The 21,335-nt window shown below is 35.9% G+C and overlaps 1 protein-coding gene across 3 annotated transcripts in view; it reads right to left on the reverse strand.

The window, feature by feature from the left end:
* Nucleotides 1–8,007: 8,007 nt before the first annotated feature.
* Pcdh17 (protocadherin 17) overlaps nucleotides 8,008–21,335 on the reverse strand; it is a 94,267-nt gene continuing 80,939 nt past the window's right edge. For all 3 annotated transcript variants that reach the window (XM_052190852.1, XM_052190851.1, XM_052190850.1), the window contains one exon: nucleotides 8,008–12,782. In XM_052190852.1, the coding sequence (XP_052046812.1) occupies nucleotides 12,100–12,782 (683 nt within the window). In that variant the 3' untranslated portion in view covers nucleotides 8,008–12,099. The remainder of the gene's footprint in view (nucleotides 12,783–21,335) is intronic.

Raw genomic sequence — 21,335 nt, forward strand, 5'->3', positions numbered from 1 at the left:
ATGATTCAGAAGTGCTCAGCTAATATCTTCTGCCTAAGATTAAATATTACTTTTGGTTTTATAAAACATACAGGTTTTTCTTAACTTTTCAGTTTTTTACTTGGAAAGCGGCCCAAAATCTAGGTAAATATCTAGGTATAAGCCAGTTGCACACTGGCCAGCCACTTGCAAACTGAAGGACTAGGCCCAAGGACTGTATTTGGCCCACCCTGATAAAAGGTCACATGACTGGAGAGTAGTAAGTGTTGGGCACTGGTGCGCTTAGCTCGAAGCCCCCAGCTGACCTATTTGCACACATTTCCTGAGAAGAAAACACCCGGCTTAGCTTGATTCCTGTTTTCCTGCCCTCCCAGTGTGGTAGGGACTTCCCAGGTGCCTGCCCTATGGCTTTGATTGTTTTTTCCTATTCTTTTCACCCAGCCTCAAGTACAAATTGCTTGTCCCTCAGTAAAGTTTTGGCGTTCTCCTTACAGAATGACCCGCCTCTGTGTTTTCTGTCAATCTCCCAGGCCTAAGCCAAATACTTGGTACCCGGCAGCGTGGGTGCTGTCAAGTAAGCTAGAGTCAGTCTTTCCCTTCAGCAGGTCAGGTGCAGCTCTCATGGTAGCAACTAATATCCTCTTCTCTCCCTCCCTAAATACAACCTGAAATACAGTTCTGATCCTCTAAACACCTGTGCAATACTGTGACAAAATTTACAAAGACGAAGTGAATCTGGTTAATTACTAACTTTTAATACTTTTGTTTGTATTCTAGATTTCCTAATTGTGTAACTAATATATTTTCATATGTAAAATCCCCTATGAATACCTTTTAGTGGTGAGAATGGTTTTGAAGAATAAACTTTTAGATACTTTTTTAAAGGAATTTTTTTAAAAATCATCATTCCATAAAAATGCTTTGTGAACCTTTTTCTTATTTGTCACTTTTTAAAACTCTCAGCTAGCCATATTTGTAATTTTACTGAATAATGTAGTTGACAGATATGGGTAAGATGAAAATCTTGTTACGAACTGTAACATATCGGGGGTCTCTGGGAAAGCAAGTTCTACCCATGTGTTAGGGGACTCCAGATGATTATAATGAGTCATGTTAAAATGGCAGCTGTCACCTGTAGGATTTAAACCTTGAAACAGAAAAAAAAAATTAGGCAGATAGGTAGGCAGTGCTACAAGAAAGGGAACACACATTCACATATTTTATGCTCTTGGTAACAGAAGGAAGTCTGATAGTAATATTTTGCCATATTAGGCTGTCACCTACAGGTGTCTGCTATGGTCAAAAAAAAAGTCAAATAGGATCAGTGGTATTAAAAGTTGTTAGGTTATTGCAACTTTTGCATGTCTCACCTGTCTGTAACATTTCCCAAAATAAATTCACCCTCTCAATGAACTTGGTATGGCTTAGGCAAATTACCTTCATTGAAGTGAAAGAATAAATGGGTGACAAAGGGAAGGAGTAAAAACTGAAATAAAAATTGTGAACTTGTAGGTGAGGGCAAGAATTATCAGTTTTTGTTCTGTGTGTTTGAAGCTATTTCCTGTGTGCTAGATCCAGTGCGGCCAAGTAACGATGGGTGGGCACAATGCTCCTAATATTCATTCACAGCTCCAACTGCTTCTCTTTTCTTAGTTTTGGTGTTCTAACTAAAATGGGGCAGGTGGCATCATAACATTTGCTGTGAAATAAAATGCAAATTCCACTATGCAAATAGACCATTAGAAAGTAAATTAGCTTGAACAGTAGTAGTGTATCACAATTGCATTGCTTTGTAATACAGCAATATTTAACTAGGGAAAATGCACGCAAGACTTTGTGAATGGCAGCAGGTCCACCAGAAAGATCAACTTTAGAGCTCTGGTTTTGCTTCTCTCTTCAGGCTCTTAGTCAAAAACCTCTAACTGTGAGAGCAGTGCTAGTCTGTAGGAAAAGCCAGAATTCATCCCAGGGAAGACTACACGTTTATCTTTTAATGTACTTAGTTCATATTTATCCAAGGTAAGTGGAATTTCCGATGTGCATTGGCTATGGTAATTACTATTTATATTAATTGGCCTGTCAATGCATAGACTTTCAACTTTGCCACCAGAGTTCCTTGTCACCCTTTTAACACATTACCATTATTATTTTAAAACTAGAGTCATTTCAAGTTCAAATTCATAAAATGTGCATTGGAACCGCCTACCATGCATTACAGATGGGTAAAACAGAGTGTGTGTCAAGAGAAATAAAACTTTTAAGAAACTGTTTGCATTCACCTTCCCCTCACCTCATTTTGAATGTCAATCTGACATAATTTTTTTTTTTTGGCTTTTCAAGTATTACTTTGAAAGAACTAAAATCAGTACTTGTGGTTAGAAGACGCCTAGAAGATCAATAAACCCATCCATTCTGTGGCATCCGGCTTATACATGGTCATATCATCGGCTGATGGTGCCAACTCTGATGGTACCTGAGGAGGAGTCAACACTCAAACACACACACACACACACACACACACACACACACGAAGTGACTTAGTCCTGAGGATAAAAGTGGGTCACAACCACTGACCTAGATTAGACCTTTGAGACACTCCCCAATGTGGATTCCACTCCTCGCCTTTGGGAGTTGGGGAATTCTCTTCCGCCTTAGGGTATGTGCTCTAAACTCCTTTAGCAGGATTAGAAACAGGAAAAGCAACAGCTTTTTCATTCCATGGACCATTGGCCCTGATTAGAACCAGAGTTAAGACTGTCAGTTGGAGAAAGACATTGCCCCTGTCAATTGCCAAAGAAGACAGTGCAGACAATTCCTTCCTGCTTTGGAATTTAGAATGTCCAAGACTCCTGTCTAAACTCTGGATGAAGACTCACCTATCCAATTAATATTCAAGATCAGATATTATACCCTAGAGCTGCATGCTCTCGTGTTTTAAACCACATCATTTTATATCATATACAGAAATTCTCAATTTGGTTTGTTTGTTTGTTCATTTTTTTCTGTGTGTAGATAGCCACCAAGCACATAGTAGAATGTTTAACAATCCATTAGGATTATATCTCCTAGATGCCAGAACCCAAAAAGCTATATACCACTGTGACTTAATACAAAATGTTGTTAGTGTCAGATATCATTGGGGGGGGGGAATTGTTCCATTTGAAATCACCAATGTAAATTAATTGATGCTCTATATTAGGGCCTGAAATATGTATGTTAGTATATTTGTGGACTATTGGAGACACACTGTGATAGGACTTTTCTGCCAGCCTGAAAAGGCTGGAATAGCAACATGAACAATTATTGGAATTATTCTACTAGCAGAATCCATGCAGAACATTCCAGGAGGTACTTTGAGAATCCAGGAATATTAAAAAGTCACCATTCCAGGGATGGAAACTATCCATATCCTTGATTTTCACCTTCATCTCAATTTCCAAAGCATCAAATATGATTGAAAATTTTAAAGGAAGAATTATTTCTGGGAAGTTGGAAACATACATAAAAACTCTGCTTATGGGTTGGAGCTGAGAAATTCAAGATTCAAAAGAGCTGGCACTCTCACTATAGCTGGACCAGACCCAAGTACAAGGTGCTATTAGGCAGCATCTTATAAAGAATGGATCACCAGGCAGCAGCAAGCTGTCCTAGGGTAATTTTCCTGAATTCATAGTCAGTTTGGCAGGGCTTCGGCAGAAGTCTTCAGCCAGCAATGCTAATTCAGGTTCCCTTACATCTCTTCACCTTTACAATAAACATTGCTGTGGCATTAGATCATTTGCATCATCCTAACTTTAGCATGCCTCTCCAACCCTTTCTACTTTCCATATTAGAAAATGTCCTGACTGTACTTTCAAGTCTTTGGATACACCTGCCTCTTTGTCCAAAATGCATTGTCTATTCAGCTCTGCTGCCCAAATCCCATCCTTCCGTCAATGCTCAATTCAAATGCAGCTGTTTCCAGGAAGCTGTGGCTGCTCCTTCTTCCTTAAGGTTCTTTAGCTGAAAATATTTCCATTGCAATGTCTCTCTTTTCTAAGCCTCTAGAACTTAACATTTCTCAAATAGTGTCCAGTACACTTTAAATGTTATAAACACATTAATTTATCAGTCTATTGCAATTGTATAAAAGCAGAAATGACATTTATTTCATGTGCGTCTATCTATTCTGCCAAAGTATACAAGCATGCTCCACAGATAAAGTGTTGAACTAAGTTGGGAATGCTGCATTCTCCAAACTGAGAAGCCATTTTAAACCCACCCATTCATTTCCTTTTCTCCTCTGGCTTATGAGCAGAGAGCTTTTGCACTTTTATGAAATTGAAGGATATGTAGTAGATATAATGTTTGAACTATGAAGATGTTTAAGGGAGATGTGTAGGATGAGCAATCATAATAGTCTCCTAGGTTCGTTACTTCTCTTCAATCAATGCCAATCTTTTAACATGATGAGGCTCTCTTAATACATAGGAATGGGTGATAATACAGTACGATCCTTCATTTTCCAATTGATTACTCAGTCTCGCCATGAAGTACCAAGAACTCCTACATATTTTTTACTAAAAATCCCTATGCCTGACCTATTTTCAGTTTGCATACTTAACGTTAGAAATCATTATGCATTTGTCAATCTTAACACTCCATGTGGGTGTTTGAAAATGGTTGCTTGTTTTCGTAGAGGCCTAGAAAGTTCGACTGGAACATTTCCACTTCTTAGTGTATGGTAAGCCCTTAGTAACTCCATGTCAACTTGAATCATATGGACTTACTAAAGTTATTTTAATAAATAGATGATAAAAAGTGCATTCAGTGAATACTTAGAGAAAGCTATGAAATGAAGATGAAAATAAGATAATCACTTAAAGAAAGCTCACAAATGTTACCAGATGTTCATTTACTTTATCACAAAATGCAATTGGTATGAATTAGATTTTCAAAGGAAAAAAATTACAATATGAAAACTCCCTTACCATAAATTTTTAGATTTGATATACTTTAAAACATAGGAATAAAACAATAAGCATTCATATATAATTTAGGAATTCTTGGATAATTAGTACTAAGCTATTTAAATGACTAGTGAAGTTAATGAATATCACATCTTATCCATTTTATTATAGATTTCAAAAATATATAGTAATAAATCAACATGAAATGTGCATTAGCATAATTGGTCTTCTTGAGATTATGACGTGGTTTCTGTGAGATGTGTAGAAATATAGTAAATTAAAATTTGATTAATTTAAGTTTACTAATTAGAATCAAATCAAATTCATTTTCAATGGAGTACAATGGAATCAACTTTGATAATATTGTTGTCTTTCCATTTGAATGCTGAAAAGATGCAAAGTGTACCAGATTTAAAGAGGCCAGGGAAGACAAAATTTGTTAAGTGCCTGTTAGCTATGTCACATTTATTTGACTTACAGTTCTTTATTTTATATTGGTATCTTTTGAAATTATCAGATTATCATCCACTTATACATATGTATATATAGTTTTAATACTACTAGAGTGTATAGAATCATTCCTAAGAAATCAATTAATGATCCTATTAGTTAAACATGTACAAAATTCACGATTTAACAAAATTAAATGAACATCTGCATGATTGTTTCCAAGTGAGCGCATACTAAATTCACCAGAAAACTGATTTTCTATCATTTGGGGTTGGGGAGAGATGATAATAACATCAAAGTTTTATAACCCTTTTAAAGATGATAATTAACCAATTACGAGCAATATCAGTTCTGAAGTCTTCTACAACTATGTTCTGAAATTTTAGAAGAACATGCTCCTTTGGTCCTGTAAATTCCATTGTGTAGCTATAATATAGATCTTGGGAAAATGGGGATGAGATTGAAAGGAAGCAGGTAATGTAAAGGCATACACATTTTAATGCTCTACCATCGAACACTAACACACACACACACACACACTTTAGAACTGCTGGGAAGTCAGGAGCCTACTTCCTCAGCTTCCTGAGGACTGGGATGACAGACAGGTACCACCACACTGAGAGAGATCACGGTGAGCATGATGACTACAATTCTCAAGATACCCATTCTATTTGTATTTTCTTGGAGACTGAAAAGAACTTTTCTGCTTTCTGATTTATTCATTAAAATATGGGAACCATCAACATAGTAGAAATATAGGAGATTTAAAAGAGTATTCTTATTAGCTGCATAATTTGAAAAATTGCTTTTTGATGATAAATTGAACACTGCAGAAAAGATGGACAGTAAAGCAAGGTAATGGAATTTGGACTGGGCCATCAAATTAGAGATCTGCTTGTAGGGAGAGCCAGGCATCCTAGACAGCTGTCCCAGGATGCACACTCTTGCTCCTGAGAATTGGGAAGCCCTAATTCTATAAAGCTTTACACCATAAGAAGTGTTTTAGAGCCAGAATTTACCCATGTCAAATAAGATCTGTGATTGGTGATATGAGTGTCACAGTAAACCATGAAAGAAGTAAGATTAATTCTCACATAAACTCCCCCAAGTGCCAATTGCTTAAACAAAATATGACAAGCTATGAAAACTTGAACAAGGTACAAAATTTGTATTGAACTTCTTTTTAAAAACACTTTAAAAATTTGTGCAAGTTATATGACTTTAGAAAGCTATGAACCTGAAATAAATCGTAATGAAAATTAAGTTATTAGACTCAAAGATAATTTAATACTTATATGAAAAAGGAAGTAGATGAAATAAGAATTTGTTCCTCTCAGTGTGAAATACCCTGTTCAGAAGACAAAAAATAAATACACAATAGGAACATATTTCTTTAAGTTAATAGGTGCTGTGTTAGCCTATAGAATCTACAGTAATGAAGAATTTGAAGATAATCTATTTACTGGGTATTGTACTTCAATATGTCATAGTGGCACTATAAGTGGGTAGTTATTTTCTTAATTATTGTCTTGTAATTGTACCTTTGGTCATATCTATATGAAAATAGTATAATTCCTACACTTTGAGATTTCACTGACATATCCCAAAGCTTTACTTAACTGAGTTCATAATCTTCTCCTAATTTTGTCACATCCATATAGGGCTCTTCACTTAAATGGTTGAGGTCCATTCTCCCTCAAACTTGGTTACATGATTCTCACGACTGAATTAACAGTGTCTTGATCTACCTTTACATTGTAAAACAGTGGACAGCAGAACAGACAAATAGCATGTGCTACTCTTATGAAAGAATAGGACAATTCTTGTGTTCACAGGTATTGGCAAGCTATAAATTGTAACAATTCTACATACAAAATATAATTGTCTTTGTGCCTCTTTGTACTGTCGAATTCTTCTGTATACTGGAGTCTAGCTAATGCTCAATGAAACAAAGAGCTCAACACAGAGATGAACCAAAGTGAAGACAGGTAAAAGTATTCAATCTGTGCTAATGAGTCTAATGTGGCACACAGTGTTGATCATGTAATAAAAATTAAAACAAACTTCCTGTGAGGCCAACTATTATGTGATGGTGAATTGCAAAGCCTGACATTTGTTGTGAATAAGCCAAAATGGGATAACTAAGGAAAACCGAGAGTAATCATATGAAGAGCTGGGTGGATTAAAACTTGTCCAGTTAGTTTTGCCACCTGACTGCAACCCAGGCAGCACTCTGCATTCACAGTATATTTTGGGTGTATATTAGGTAGGTAGGCAAACACATGACATGGATTTAACAAATGATTACTAAAATGGGAGGAGAGGTTTTTCTTTACACTCAATGTAAAGAATTCAAGGTATAAGAATTTATAGATCATAGTTTCTATGTTCATTTATCCAAGAGTAGTTCATTTATCCCATATATTTGAGTGTTCACTTCTATTAGAAACTATTGATTTATGATTAAGTAATTTCTAAAATCTCATTTTTTTAGCAAAGCAGACAATTAGTAAAGACAGTTGTGATACCATATTTGCTTTTCCAAAATAATTATAGTTGCAGTCGTCTTTGTGGAGTGCAGGAGAATGCATCACTTCTGCATTAATGAATCAAGGGAAGGCAACACCACTATTAGTAATAGCTTTTATTCGGAGTCCTCATTTTCCAGACAGGTCACATGAAACACAGCCATTAAACAATAGCGTTGAGATAAATCCATACAATGTATGCTGCTTTTGTTGTTGTCACCGTTGTTCACCAATCGCTTGGTGCAGCGGAGAACCTCATGAAACGATGGAACTGATAAATGCACACAGCTAACCTGCAAAAAACACTGGGGACAGGAGAGTCAGACTTTAATCAGGCCTCATTCAATTATGTTTCAAATCAACACATCTTGATAGCCAAAACTCCAATGGAACTGATGCTCTGGTAAATGCTGCCTCTTGTCAAAAGAATATAATTAGACAATAATGAGTAAGCATATAGTATGCCAGTCCTTGGTCTATTGGATGACCCCAGCAGATTCCAAGCCATTAGACAACAAACAGCTTTTAACCTGGTTCTCATAAACCATACTGCTCATTACTACATGGTCATTTTTTTTTATGGTGCTTTTTTTTATTTATTTGAGCAGTGCCTACAACCTTAAAAGGAAAGTCATGTTTTACAAGAGCCTAGGTAATTTCGAGAAAGCAACAATCAATTTCTCTCCTGGTAATTCAGTGAATCGATGGAACAAGCTCTAGTATTTTGTGTTGTGTGCCATAAGGATAAGTTTGTCTGGTAAAGAAACAATGTGACAATCTTCTTTGAGATTATGTATGTCTCTTCAGTGTTTACTTTGATATAGCATAGCAGATTTTCTTACTATGTTGAACTTTGATGAAAACATTTTCATCATTAGCAAATGGGGAAAAGATTTCATTACTGGTCTTTTGTCTTTAGTTCACCACTATGCTTTTTTTTTTTTTTTATTTTTACATTTTGTGTCTCTTACTAAAATTGCCCAAAATGAATAGTTTTCCTCTGCTTAAATACCTCTAAAGAATTAAAGGACTTTTTTTTTCATCCTGTGTGTGTGTGTGTGTGTGTGTGTGTGTGTGTGTGTGTATGTGTGTGTGTGTGTGTGTGTGTGTGTGTGTGTGTGTGTGTAAAGCATTCTAAATTGCAGAAACTCCCTCAACTCTCCCCAATTATGTACTATCCATTACAGCCATTGTTTCCCCAAAGGTATGATTTTGGCATCGCAAAGGCTTCCTTAGAAGCTAAGCACCAGAGTTCTGTGTTAAAGGCAGGTCCCAGGGAGATGAATAAAAACAAGATTCCTTCAACTATAAAAGTTCAGAGTCCTGACTTGAACTACCACCAACTTGTAAATAAATAATCACTACTAAGTACAGATAATGTATTAAACAGCTAACACTAGCAGACCACTGGTGACAGCTTAGAGTCAATCCATCACATGTTGGCACAACCAATTCTGAGACTTGTATGGCGTTTCAATGTTTCAGATACTTAACAATACATTGAACAGCTGGTTACTGAGAATGAAGAAGTTTCAAAAAATAAACCTATTGTTTGTGTTGAATTTATTTGCACACTGCTTTAGATGTCACCAAAGTGGTTATCTGAATAGTGAGAGAGAGGCAAAGCTCAGAATGACTAAATGGAAACAGTTTTTCAGCAACTTTCAACTATCTATCGAGCTAAATCAATTTATAGTCTCCTGGTAAAAGCAACATCATAGAACAGAGACGCATATTATAGATACAGAATTGGTCCAAAATATAGTGTCAGTTGGGTTTCACATGTACAAGATCCCCTCTTTTCCAATTTAAACAAGGATGGATAACAAAAAGCAGGAGTAGAGCTGTAGAAAGACTCTTACCAAGGACCCAATGCAGTTCTCAAGAGAATAACGCTGAGGAGAGTCATCCATTCTTAACCCCAAAGCAATTTTGCAAGTGAGGTACAATCTAAATCTTTCCTGAAATGATGGAAATATTTCCAGCAGATTTTCTTTATTAATTATAAAACTTAATTTAGTTCAAAGTTTGTTTTGCTTTTCTGTTTGTTTTTAGTATAAGGTTATTATTTTTTTTGACATTTATACTGTTTCTACACTGGCTTGGTGGCCAGAAAAGAAGGCACAGAAATCCCTCCCAGTTTGCAAATAGTAATTGTTTTTCCTGCTCCAGAGCACAAACAGCCTTTATTGAACTCAGCACCACATTTTCCAAGGTATGGGCTCAAACTGTTTGCCATGAAACTGTTAAATGCAAAAAAAAAAAAAAAAAAATTAAATGCTGAAGGAAAATGTCAATCAAGGCATTTCCCCATCTGCTACTACTTCTGTGAGTGCTAATTTTATTTTTCCCAATTCCTGAAATTAGAGTTGTCTTAGCTTCATAAGGAAGTTGGAAACTTGCTAATGCTAAATGCCACAAGAAAAGGTACAACCCAGTGATGGAATAATAGGTATTGTTCTCATAACAAGAATAAAAACAGGCAGAAGAGCATGGAGATAAAGGGAAACACATTTTGTTGAAGACCCAGACCTCTTGACACACACAGTACCCAATGCATGTAACCAGCACTGGTACTACACATGCATTAGGACATTTCCTACATTTACGAATATGATGTGTGCACACACCTGAACCACTAAAGATACTTTGAGAACCAACCGATGTCATGATCATGATATCTACATAGGCAAAAGCTTCATTGAAAACAAGGCGGGGAGGAGGGGGTAAACGTCCAGGTATTGGTACAAATGTAATTCTTGTGATTTAGCATGACTTTAATCAAAGCTTTCTACAAGGACTTGCACAGAACTATGACTGACAGATGTATTTTTCTGACCTTTCAGTTAGCTCCATCAGCTCACTCAAACACATTTTGAACAGAATTGTGTACTGCATACTTGGTAGACCACACATTAAACGAGAGACTTTGCTCTGAGGCCCTGCTCCCCACGCTCTGTGGGGAAGAGGAAGCAGGAAGAAAACAAAACTCATAGAGTTCGACAGCTACCGAGGCAACACTTGCCATTTACAATATAAGCCCAAATAGTTTTGCAACACAACTATATATTAATTTAATAAAATACACAATATAGCTCTTATACACTCAACAATTTGGCTCATATGCACGGAATCTGCAATAAATCAATAAAAATATGTCATTTGATGTAAACACATTGAATCTTCTTACATCTGCACATTTAAATGGTCATGTGATTTGTTATGTCTAAGACTTTTTTTTCACTTTCCTGAGCTATTTTAGTGTCCAAAAATGAGTAAAACATTTTAGTTATGTTAATTTTTTCTCAGTATTACTACTCAGTGGTAAGCCATAATTCAGAACTGTTCAAATGTAAAACAAACTCACTGTTATCTGTATCTTTGTTGGACACTAAAATGCTAAATAGACATTTTTAAGTTTTCAAAATTTTCTTCTTTAATGAAGTGAATAGGTCTACATGTGTTCAGGACAACACAGACTATATCTTTTTACATTGAACTTTTATATGACATGAGGTGTCTTACAAATGACCAAGGGTTTTGTTGTTTTATCTTTTTTTTTTTTCTGTTTTGTTATTATTACATATTTTTTCTTTTGCTTTCTGACTAATGGTATGGAATGGTCTTTGTGTTTCTATGCTTGGCAGATACTTTATACAGAAATGTTTACCACAAATGTGTGTTAATGTTTGGTGTACCTTGGACTACTGCAAGGTCTTTTCGGGACTTTCAGTAGAAGTCTGTGATGTCAGCTAGTAGTCCACCACAGATAACAAATATGACCCTGCTTTGTATGGGTTTATAGGTAAACAGTTAAGTCAGCATCGATCTCGTGGGAGGACAGTCTTAGAGTGATCAGAAATACGTTAAGTCTCACACTGAATACCTTCCTAACAGATTGTCAAAAGGTAACTTGTCTCATCCTCCTTTTTCGTCTTTCCAACTTCTTCTCTCTTTTCTCCTTTCTCCTTAAGCATCATTAATTCTGTCCTAATATAAGTTTGGTCAAAACCATTGTTATTTCTGTAAAAGAAACAGCAGTGAAAAGAACATACTTGTGGGCACTTCAGATGTTCACTAAAAGCCTTAAAGCAGCACTGGTCCTTTGCCATCCCTGTAAAGTGGGTTTTCACCGGGAGTGATCATTTTCAAATCAACAGAAGAGACAAGAAAACACCAATGCCTTTTCCCCCTCACTTCCTCACAGCCACAGGGTCATTTCCCCGGCAGTCCTGTAAGAGCTTATCAATCTCTCTCACAACTTCTTCGGCATCCACCGACTCTCTGCCCAGATCTCTGTTGGCGTGATCAAGCTGCTCCAGCACCGCTCCCATCTCGTTGGAATCCCTACCGGCTCTGGAATGCACATCCGCAAAGACCCTTGCCATCTGATCAGAAGCCATGAACGAAGGGTCTCTTGGTTGCTTACTGGGTGACGGGTACTGACTGTCAGTGGGCAGGTAGGAGCTGCTTGCTTCTGCTAAGGCCCCCGGTTTTGCTTCACAGCCATCCAGGGAGCCTTTCGTTGAGGCGCAAGGCTCAATGCATGCCTTGGTTGGGCTGTTAGATGCTGAGGGGACCTCTTGGAGGAGAGGGCTCAGGGCACGTTTGGCTTTTAAATAAGGTTTCACATTGGCAATGAGAATAGTGTGCTCTCGCTTGTCTTTTCCAAATGTACAAAAAGTCTTTTTCCCAGTGGGATTCACAGTTTCATAAGTCTCAGTCTCAACGTTAGCTTCAACGGTGGGTACAAAGAGATTTGTGCGGTAATCTGCATTTTCAGCCTGATTGGCTGCAGGGAACTGTGGCATCCAACACCTATCAGAATGACCAAGCACTCGGCATTCATCTGTGCAATTAATGCACTCTTCTGGTTCTGCAAAACAAAAGAGAAAACAACAATCCGATCATTAGAGTTTCCTTGCCATTTCTACTTGAGGCTGTGATCAGCTCTCAGTGGGCTTGCTTGACCTCTGCTCTCTTAATTAAAAAGGAAAAGAAAACAATAATTAAAACATTTCAGGATGGTTGCATAAACCTGCTGGTTGAGACAATGGTCTTATTTAAGTCTATTCTCTAGATATTAACGAATTCCCATAGCCTGGAAAGAAGCAAAACGTGGTCACGGGAGAGTGATTCTCTGTGGAATACAGGCATCACTGTAACCAGATGCCCTGGGGAATTTAGTCTTTGTTCTATGTAACCCATCCTGGAGACAGAGAGCTTCAAAGAGGATGGTCAGGATTCATTTTGCTAAATCAAATAACAGGGTAAAGAGTGGATCACAGATTTTTATAATAAGCTCTAAGATACATTAAAAATATTTGATCCTTACTTTATTTGCAATTGTTATTTTGGTGACAGTCATGAAATAAAAGGGTCCCTTTCATAGCTGACTTTTTCCCTACTGAGAGTGGCAAATGGAATTTCCTATCACAATGTATTACGAATAAGCTTGTCAAAAGGGCGCTTTTCTGTTTTATTATATATGCATGTGGAACTTGTAATCAATTCCCTTCACTTTCAGTTTTTGGTTTTTGGTGTAAGTGGGTGAAAATGGTTTACTCAACAGGTATTGTTGAGCATAATGACATTTCATAATTTCCGGCTCGAAACAATAATGGTTTTTGTGAGAACTTGTACTTCCTTCTTTGTCAGTAGACATACAGAGAATCTATATAAAGTATTATTTAATGATTCTTATTTTAAAAATGGTGGTGAGGAAACGTGAAGTAAGATGCCATTGCTGTGATGGTAGCTGTGAACTCCCTATTGGCCCCAATATTTTCAGCCATGTTTTTGAATTGCATCTACTCAGTAGTTGCTTTCCTCTGTGAATGGATGCTTCCCTTTTGTTTAATGATGCATTTTAGATCATGGAGTACTACTTGGAGAAGAGGATATTTACAATTTACCTCCATGTGCTGGGAATAGAATTCCCTGTACATTTGGAAGCCCTAAGGGCTTGCTTTTTAATTGACGCTAGATGATCCCTATACTATATGGTACACTCTGCAAGGAATGAGAAGTCTACAAACAATGCATTTGTCAAAGGAAACAACAAATTTAAAATTATTTGTATGATAACGTTTCAAAGTCACAAGAGACATTTGATTTTATATTTAAAGCACATAGGAAATTTGTCATCAATCACCAACCAAGTATACCCACAGCTGCTTTACCAGGAGAAATGTGAGCCATGAAATAAATATTATTTTATGAGGTGCCAGAGTGGTACCTTGACAAGACAAAATATTGTGAAATGTCATAGCATATATCATTTACACTTGTGAATTTTTAAAAGTATTTAGGTTGCTTTTGCACATATGTTAACTTACCATTTTAAAGAAATATTTTCCTTGGAAAAGTGAAGCATTCCTTCTTAAATTTATTATGTAAAGCAGGAAAGACTCTTGAGAGGTAGTCTGAATTATGCATCAATAGCGTAATACAGACTTTGTCTGGAAACCTGTTAAGTGGGACATGAACTACTAGAGAAGAACCTAGAACCCAGATTAAAATTTATTTTTAATGTCTTAACTGTATGGTATGGGGTATTTTCTTTAGGCTGTCTGGTCTGAATAGCACCATATGGCTTTGTTAATGTTTTGTATCCTTCAGAGCCAAGCATTTTACCTTAAATGATTTACAACCAATACACTCTTTCTGAAACATGCCAACATGGTTTCAAGTTTCATTATTGACTGAACTTCCATTTCAGCTATTTACATAACCAGCACTGAATGAACTCAACATGGATTTAGGGTCAGAGAAAGAGACAGACTAATGTAGATTTTTAAAAATGTGAATCGACCGTGAATTTGAAACCACCAACATCACACAAGTGTTTGTGCTTCACTGCTGCACTTCCCCAGATTTTTTTACTTTATTCTTTTCTGTCACATCCAGGGAAGCAAATTTTACGTATTGATTATGATACATTACAAGCTCTTCAGCTTGTGATTACACTGTAATTTTGACGCCAGCAGTTCACAGTGAGGAAAATCGAATGGCATTTTTGTATAAACAGCAGAAACTATGAGCATAAAGTTAACTGTAACTGCAAAAGTTCAAGTAAGAATTAATGAGTAGAGACTCAAGGAAAGAACTTAAATAAAGAGGCAAGTAGGTGGGTACAAAAAGAGACATGGTTCTATTTAGGAAATAATTAGCTGGAAAAAAACATATTAGGCAAAATGAAACAATTGAAAGTGAGAAAGAATAGTAAAAAGAATAGAAGGAAGGAGTGCAGAAGAAGGAAAGAAGTGAGGTAAAGATAGAGGAATAGAAAGAGAAAGGGTGGTTATGAAGGTGAACACTTAAAACATGGTTACATCTACTTAGGAGGATAAGAGGCCATATGTACAACATCTATGTGATATTTGAAAATCTTAAGGTAAGTGTATGTAATAAAGATAAAGCAAAATATTCAATTAGGCATTACAGGTATCAAAGAATACAATCAGTTGTTCTCCATGTCTTCAAAAGAATGGGTGAGTAGAAATAGTAAAATTGCAAAAGGCAGAGCACGTGGGCATAGATTTGATGCTTTTCTTAAATAAGTAGAGAGGCCCTAGGCCTTAGCGCTTACAGCAGAGTTGTTCTGATCCAATTTATCTTCTAATTTGAGATTACCTAGAAATAATTCTCATTTATTGTCATCCTTGCTTCAAGAAAACATGGTCATCCTTTCAAAAAATATGATCCTTCCTGGAAAGACAGTAGGGCCCTAAAGGCATACATGTAACAGAAACTGTTGAATTAAAAAAATTCTGAACATCAACAAATAGAGGTTACAGAGTCTGAACTCTTAAGTATCTAATTCAAGTATCTTAACAACCAAGAACCTTCAGCCATTTCCTTGTTATTTCTTGGCTGAATGTGGTAGCACATGTCTATATCATTATGACTTGAAGGAGTATATATACATATAGATATACATACACATACATAAATACACATAAAACCAGCACTCATGAAACAAGCTAAGGTTGCAGGTCAGCCAGTTCAGCCTGGGCCATATAGTAACATTTTGTCTTTAAAAAACAAGGAGGATAAAAAAGAAAGAAAGATATAAATGTAAAGAAACTCAATACATGACATTTTAATTATCATCTTCATTGTATTACGATGAGTATGAAACCAGAGATTTGGTCAACAACTTAACTATATTTAACTTTAAATTTTCATAATTAAACATTTAAATAATTGTACTTTTAGCAGTCTTAGTGAAAGGCTATGTATTACTTAGCCATTATATTGAGAGTTTAATCCTAGAACATCACTCCATCCTTAGACACGCATAGCCATTCTGATACTCAGTGAAGAGTGTCCTCAACTACTGTGAACATTAGAATGAAAGGCCAAGACATCGAAGCCAGGCAAGGTTAGCAAAGAAAAGTGAAACTTTGTCAAATATAGGTAGTTTTGTAAAATTCAGGTGATTCCTTAAAGTGCCACATGTGTGTGTATGTGTTTGTGTGTGTGTGAATGTCTACTATAAAAAAAAAAAACTATTGGTAAATAACTGCAAGTATCTTAATTCAGAGTGAATTTTTTCTTTTTTTCCCTTGCTCTCAGACCGAATCTTATCACAAATCATAAGTTTAAACCTATTCTCTTTTCTTCAAAGCGCTATAAAACACCTGAGGAAAAACTACAAAATACCTGAGGAAAAATACTGGGCAGCTAACTCGTCACTGCTTGGGGAAGTTAGAGAAGACATCACAGAATTCCCTCCCCTTAGTTTCAGATTTGCATGCTACCTCCAAATTTTACATATTTTTATACCTCAGAAAACAATGTTTCCAGAAAGAGCAGAGAGTTTCCAGCATCAGATATACATATGTGTTCAGTATTCCACTTGATCTACTTAGAAATATATACTATGAAGTAATAATATCTGTGACACAGATGTTTGCAAGTCTGTCTATAAATCAGGGTGTCAATGAGGAAGTTCTGCAGTGCAGCAGCCGTGGGGAAAGGTATTTGGAACTCTTCTGTGCTTTGTGACTACCAACAAGATGTTTTTATTTCTGTTTTGTAAACAGCTTTAAATAGGCATAGAGCTTTTCTATTAAAGTATTGCTTGGTAGTGTGTCTTATAATGTTGTAAAATTAGAGTTGTTTCCAAGAAGATTGCTGTATAAATAGAAGTCCCTTTTTATTCTCATTTTATTTTATTTTTATTTCTAATTCACCCTTTTCACCAATATAAGCTTTCATAACACCCATTAGCTGTCTGGAAAAGTGGGATAGGCACTGACCTCTATTTCCAGCTATCACAGTACCTTTTAAATTAATTCTATAGTATCTAAGCACAGTATACGTCTCAGATTCTCATCTACGTGCATATTTTGACAAAACCAGACCTTTCACCATAGATTAGAACATACAGCTTCCTATGCAAGTCTGCTGTTGCTCTTTTTGTAATCTTCAATGTATGCATATAACTGTACATATAAGGGCATATATGCATGCTTCTCTAGGAGCAAAGCAAATTCCACTTTCTTCAAGTATATTCTATATCAGGCGAAACAATCACTCTGATCTGCAGAATCTTGTCAGAAAACAGTTCAACAAACCTAGTAAAGCAGGTTTCTTTCACTAAGTTGGCATGACTTGCACATGCTGTGAAATGACACTCTAACATAAACAGTGGGTTTTTTTTTCCTTTTTTGGCTATATTATTCATTAACTTCCTTTCATTATTATTTATTCATTATTATTCATTAACTTCCCTTTGCCATTCTGTAAACTCCGAGAGGTTGTGGTGATGATGTGTGTCATTCCAGGGAACGGGGATCATAATAATCTATATCCATGCAATTTAATTCCAGTTATAACTTTTGAGTCCCTATTTACTTGAATATTTGATAAAAAAAATAAACCTGGTTTCACTCTTTCTTCCTATGACTGGAATACAGATTCCACTTTCAGTATGATTCTGAAGAATGTAAAGCCAAATTATTTTGCCTCAAAAACTATTCTGTTTTCTTTCAGTATAAAAAATGAGTAGTCTGATAGCACAGTTGTATTAGAAGTAGGGTTTTGCTTAACAAGGACTCACACAACTGGGGAGCTTTATTTTAGACACCGTTTAATAAGTGTGGTCTGTGTATTATGTAAGAGAAATGGAGAATGAGAATGGAAAATTGTGATGGGGAAGAACAATCACTTAGTATCGAAGCAATCTCTCATCGGTGCTTTGTATCCCTGTATTTCTCATTTGAGCAAAGGAAGAAGCTATGCTGTTTACTCATCAAATACCACAACTGATAGATGGAAGAGAGGTATTATCTTGTCTTTTAGCTTTAATGCATGAAGTAAAATATCTTGTTACAATATATTCTTTACTGAAGGTACCTGTTCACACATCCTTGATTTAATGGGAAAATAATCCTTCATATTAGGGACAATGAATTTAATTATTTTATAGTAATCATTCATAAATAATAAACCTTTGGAAACATAATTCACAGAACCAAAATACAACCAAAGATGCACTTGTACTTCATTTTAATGCACAAACAATCCTGCTTCCAGACTTTATTTTAGGTGTGGGACGCTGTTCTATCTGCTTCAGATAGGCAAAGAGCACATTTTGAAGAGGGGGTTATTATAATATCATCAAATAGTCAAACCGTGGCAACATTGAAGTACCAATCCTCAAGCGTGCACCTGCATTGCACAATGCTTCTAAACGTATTGCCACGGCTGCATTCAGGCACCAGAAACCACTGGCCTATATCATTCAAGTGAATCCAATTGCAGCTGGGTATTTGGAGCTGCTTGGAGCCGTAGTACTTACTATTCAATGCACCTGCTCACCTTCAGGGATGGTTTTAAGTGTGTGTGACCTCTTGGATATAATAATAAAATGCCTATCGGAGTGGAATGGTTGAATATATATTGATAACATACAGATAGTGTCCAGAGATGAAGAAAAGCCTGAGACAATTTGAAATAAAATTTATGTTACAGAACAAGTGCAAAACAATAGAAGGAAATATGATATGAAAATACTTGGTATATCAAATAATAAGATACTAAACCACATCATGGAAACTTAGAGCACAAATGTAAGTGTGTCCCACAGCACACTTCTCTGAGATTATCATTTAAAATTTAGTTGCCCTCCTCCCCAAGCTTTGTTATATAGACACAGCTATCACCCAGGGCAGTAGCAGATGCTTGGAAGTGAAGGCACAGCTAAATGGGGCTTTCTATTTCCTAACAGGCACCCTTAGGACAACTGCCTCTCAGACTTAGTATTACAGTGATATAGGTTTACATTTGCTTTGAGAAAAGGACTATTGCAGAACCTTCACATGCAAAACAATATAATCCCAGTGTTCCAAGAGAGAGGTTGAATGGGTGTGAATGGTGTGTGCTTCTTCAATATATGTAAAGATACTATGTCTAGCAATTCATTATTTATCAGTGTATTAAGCAACTGGTTTTTGTTATCTAGTATTACAACAGGTAGTGATTTATGGTAAAATAGTGACTTTCAAATTCACAAGTTTGTGAAATCCTTGCTCATCCCCAAGGCTTAAATTTTGAGAGGGCATACAGTAGATTTGAATTCTACATAAAGGAAACAATGCATGAACAACTACATTTTGAACTGTGTCATAGTAATGTCAAGGCACAGAACTCTGTAGAATGATGTATGTGATAATATCATGAAGGAATCATTACAAAAGGTGCTACTGGACCTTCATTTCAAAAACTGTAATGGAGTTTAGGGAAAATGGCTTCAGGTAAGAGTAGAAACAAATACAACAACCAGATCCAAACACACAATTCACAGATCTATGAGAGATTGGCTTTATCAGTGCATCTCCGAACATTAACAAAAAATAAATAAAATAACTGTTTGGGCAAAATTAACTAGCATCTAAAAACTGCATAGGAAAATTCTGAATGAGATTTAAATAAAACAAACAAAAAAACAAAAAAACAAAACAAAGCAACAACAACAACAAAAAACCTCAGTACAGCGGGCAATGTTGCACAAAGGTGATCGAGCTGTTAATCGCTCTTATAATGTCTTGTACAATTCCTATATTACCTGAGCCTTGAATGGGGAAGAAATTCAAAAGTATTATGTCATACAATACGTAGATGTACTAAAGAGAAAATAGTATCAAAATCAGCATGGTTTTCAGAATTCTTGCATCTCACTTCTTTCTAACAGTAGCCTACTTCCCTATTCCCAAAGCTATTCTCAGGCATGGTCATTCTCCGCCCAAGTCTTCGCTACTCAAATTCCATTTTACTTTATCAACTCCTATCTGAAAGACAGTCTTAAAGTCTTTAGGGTCAAATGATGTTTTTTTTTTAAATTTTCGCAGCATAGATCCAATACAGATTGTGATTTTGCATCAGATAAATGCTTCTTCTATTCTCTAATGTTCCAAAATCATAAACCATCTTTGGCATATGTGACCACATAGGTGAAGTAGTGAAACATTTTTGTAAACAACAACAACTCAACGAGAGAAAGAATAAACTTAAATAAAATAGAGTATGAATCTTAGAAGTTTTTCCAACATGCAGATAATTTAAATCAACAGGAATAATTTTTAACAGGTCCTATTTTTTCCAGAATAAGCATTTCAGAATGAGATGGTGAAAATATCATGATTTTCCGAATGATTTTCATGCTTCCTTCCTCATCCTCCCCAAATATTTATTATGGTTACTCTGTTTATCTTCAGAAATGATTATGGTCTTTGAGGAAGAAGGTATCACACAAATGAGAGCAAGACAATGTAATAGAAAGGAATGTTAAATTATGTAAACCATTACTTTACATAATTTAAAACTATTCACTTTTGATCTCATAATGTCAGTTTTCACACTGACACAGAAGCTACAAGTTTTACATAGGAACTCTATTTCTATGATATATGCAATGCTTAAAGCAACATCAGATCTACTTGTTAAATACCATGCTTGTATAAAAAATCCTAGCTTCTAAAGATATCATCTTAAATGATAAAACAAGGAAATCTTGTCTGGCAATATTATTTCACTCAAATTTGTATGTCTGAATACTTTCCCTTTAAAAAATTATAATCAGTGACATTGCTATTGAAATCAAAACCTATATTTAAATAATCAGCATGTTTTATTAGCAAATTACTGAGTATCTGGGTATGAGTGATCCTATGACCCACACTTCAGCATGTATAGGTTTCTTTTTTTCTTTCCTAGCAATTTCTGACTGCCTTTTTATTCTTCTATCTCTTGTGGCAGTGCTGTGTAAATTGGGCTAGCTTCTTTTGAGTTTGAACTTAGCTGCCTTTGTATTTCACACTTTATCTGAATGCTTCCATCTACATATAAATGAATGTCTTCATAATTGTGGTGTGTTCAAAGGGTTAAGAAGCTTTCAGAAGAGCCTAATTCATATGCAGTG

This window comes from Apodemus sylvaticus, chromosome 8 (genome assembly GCF_947179515.1).
Source record: "Apodemus sylvaticus chromosome 8, mApoSyl1.1, whole genome shotgun sequence".
NCBI classification, from domain to species: domain Eukaryota; kingdom Metazoa; phylum Chordata; class Mammalia; order Rodentia; family Muridae; genus Apodemus; species Apodemus sylvaticus.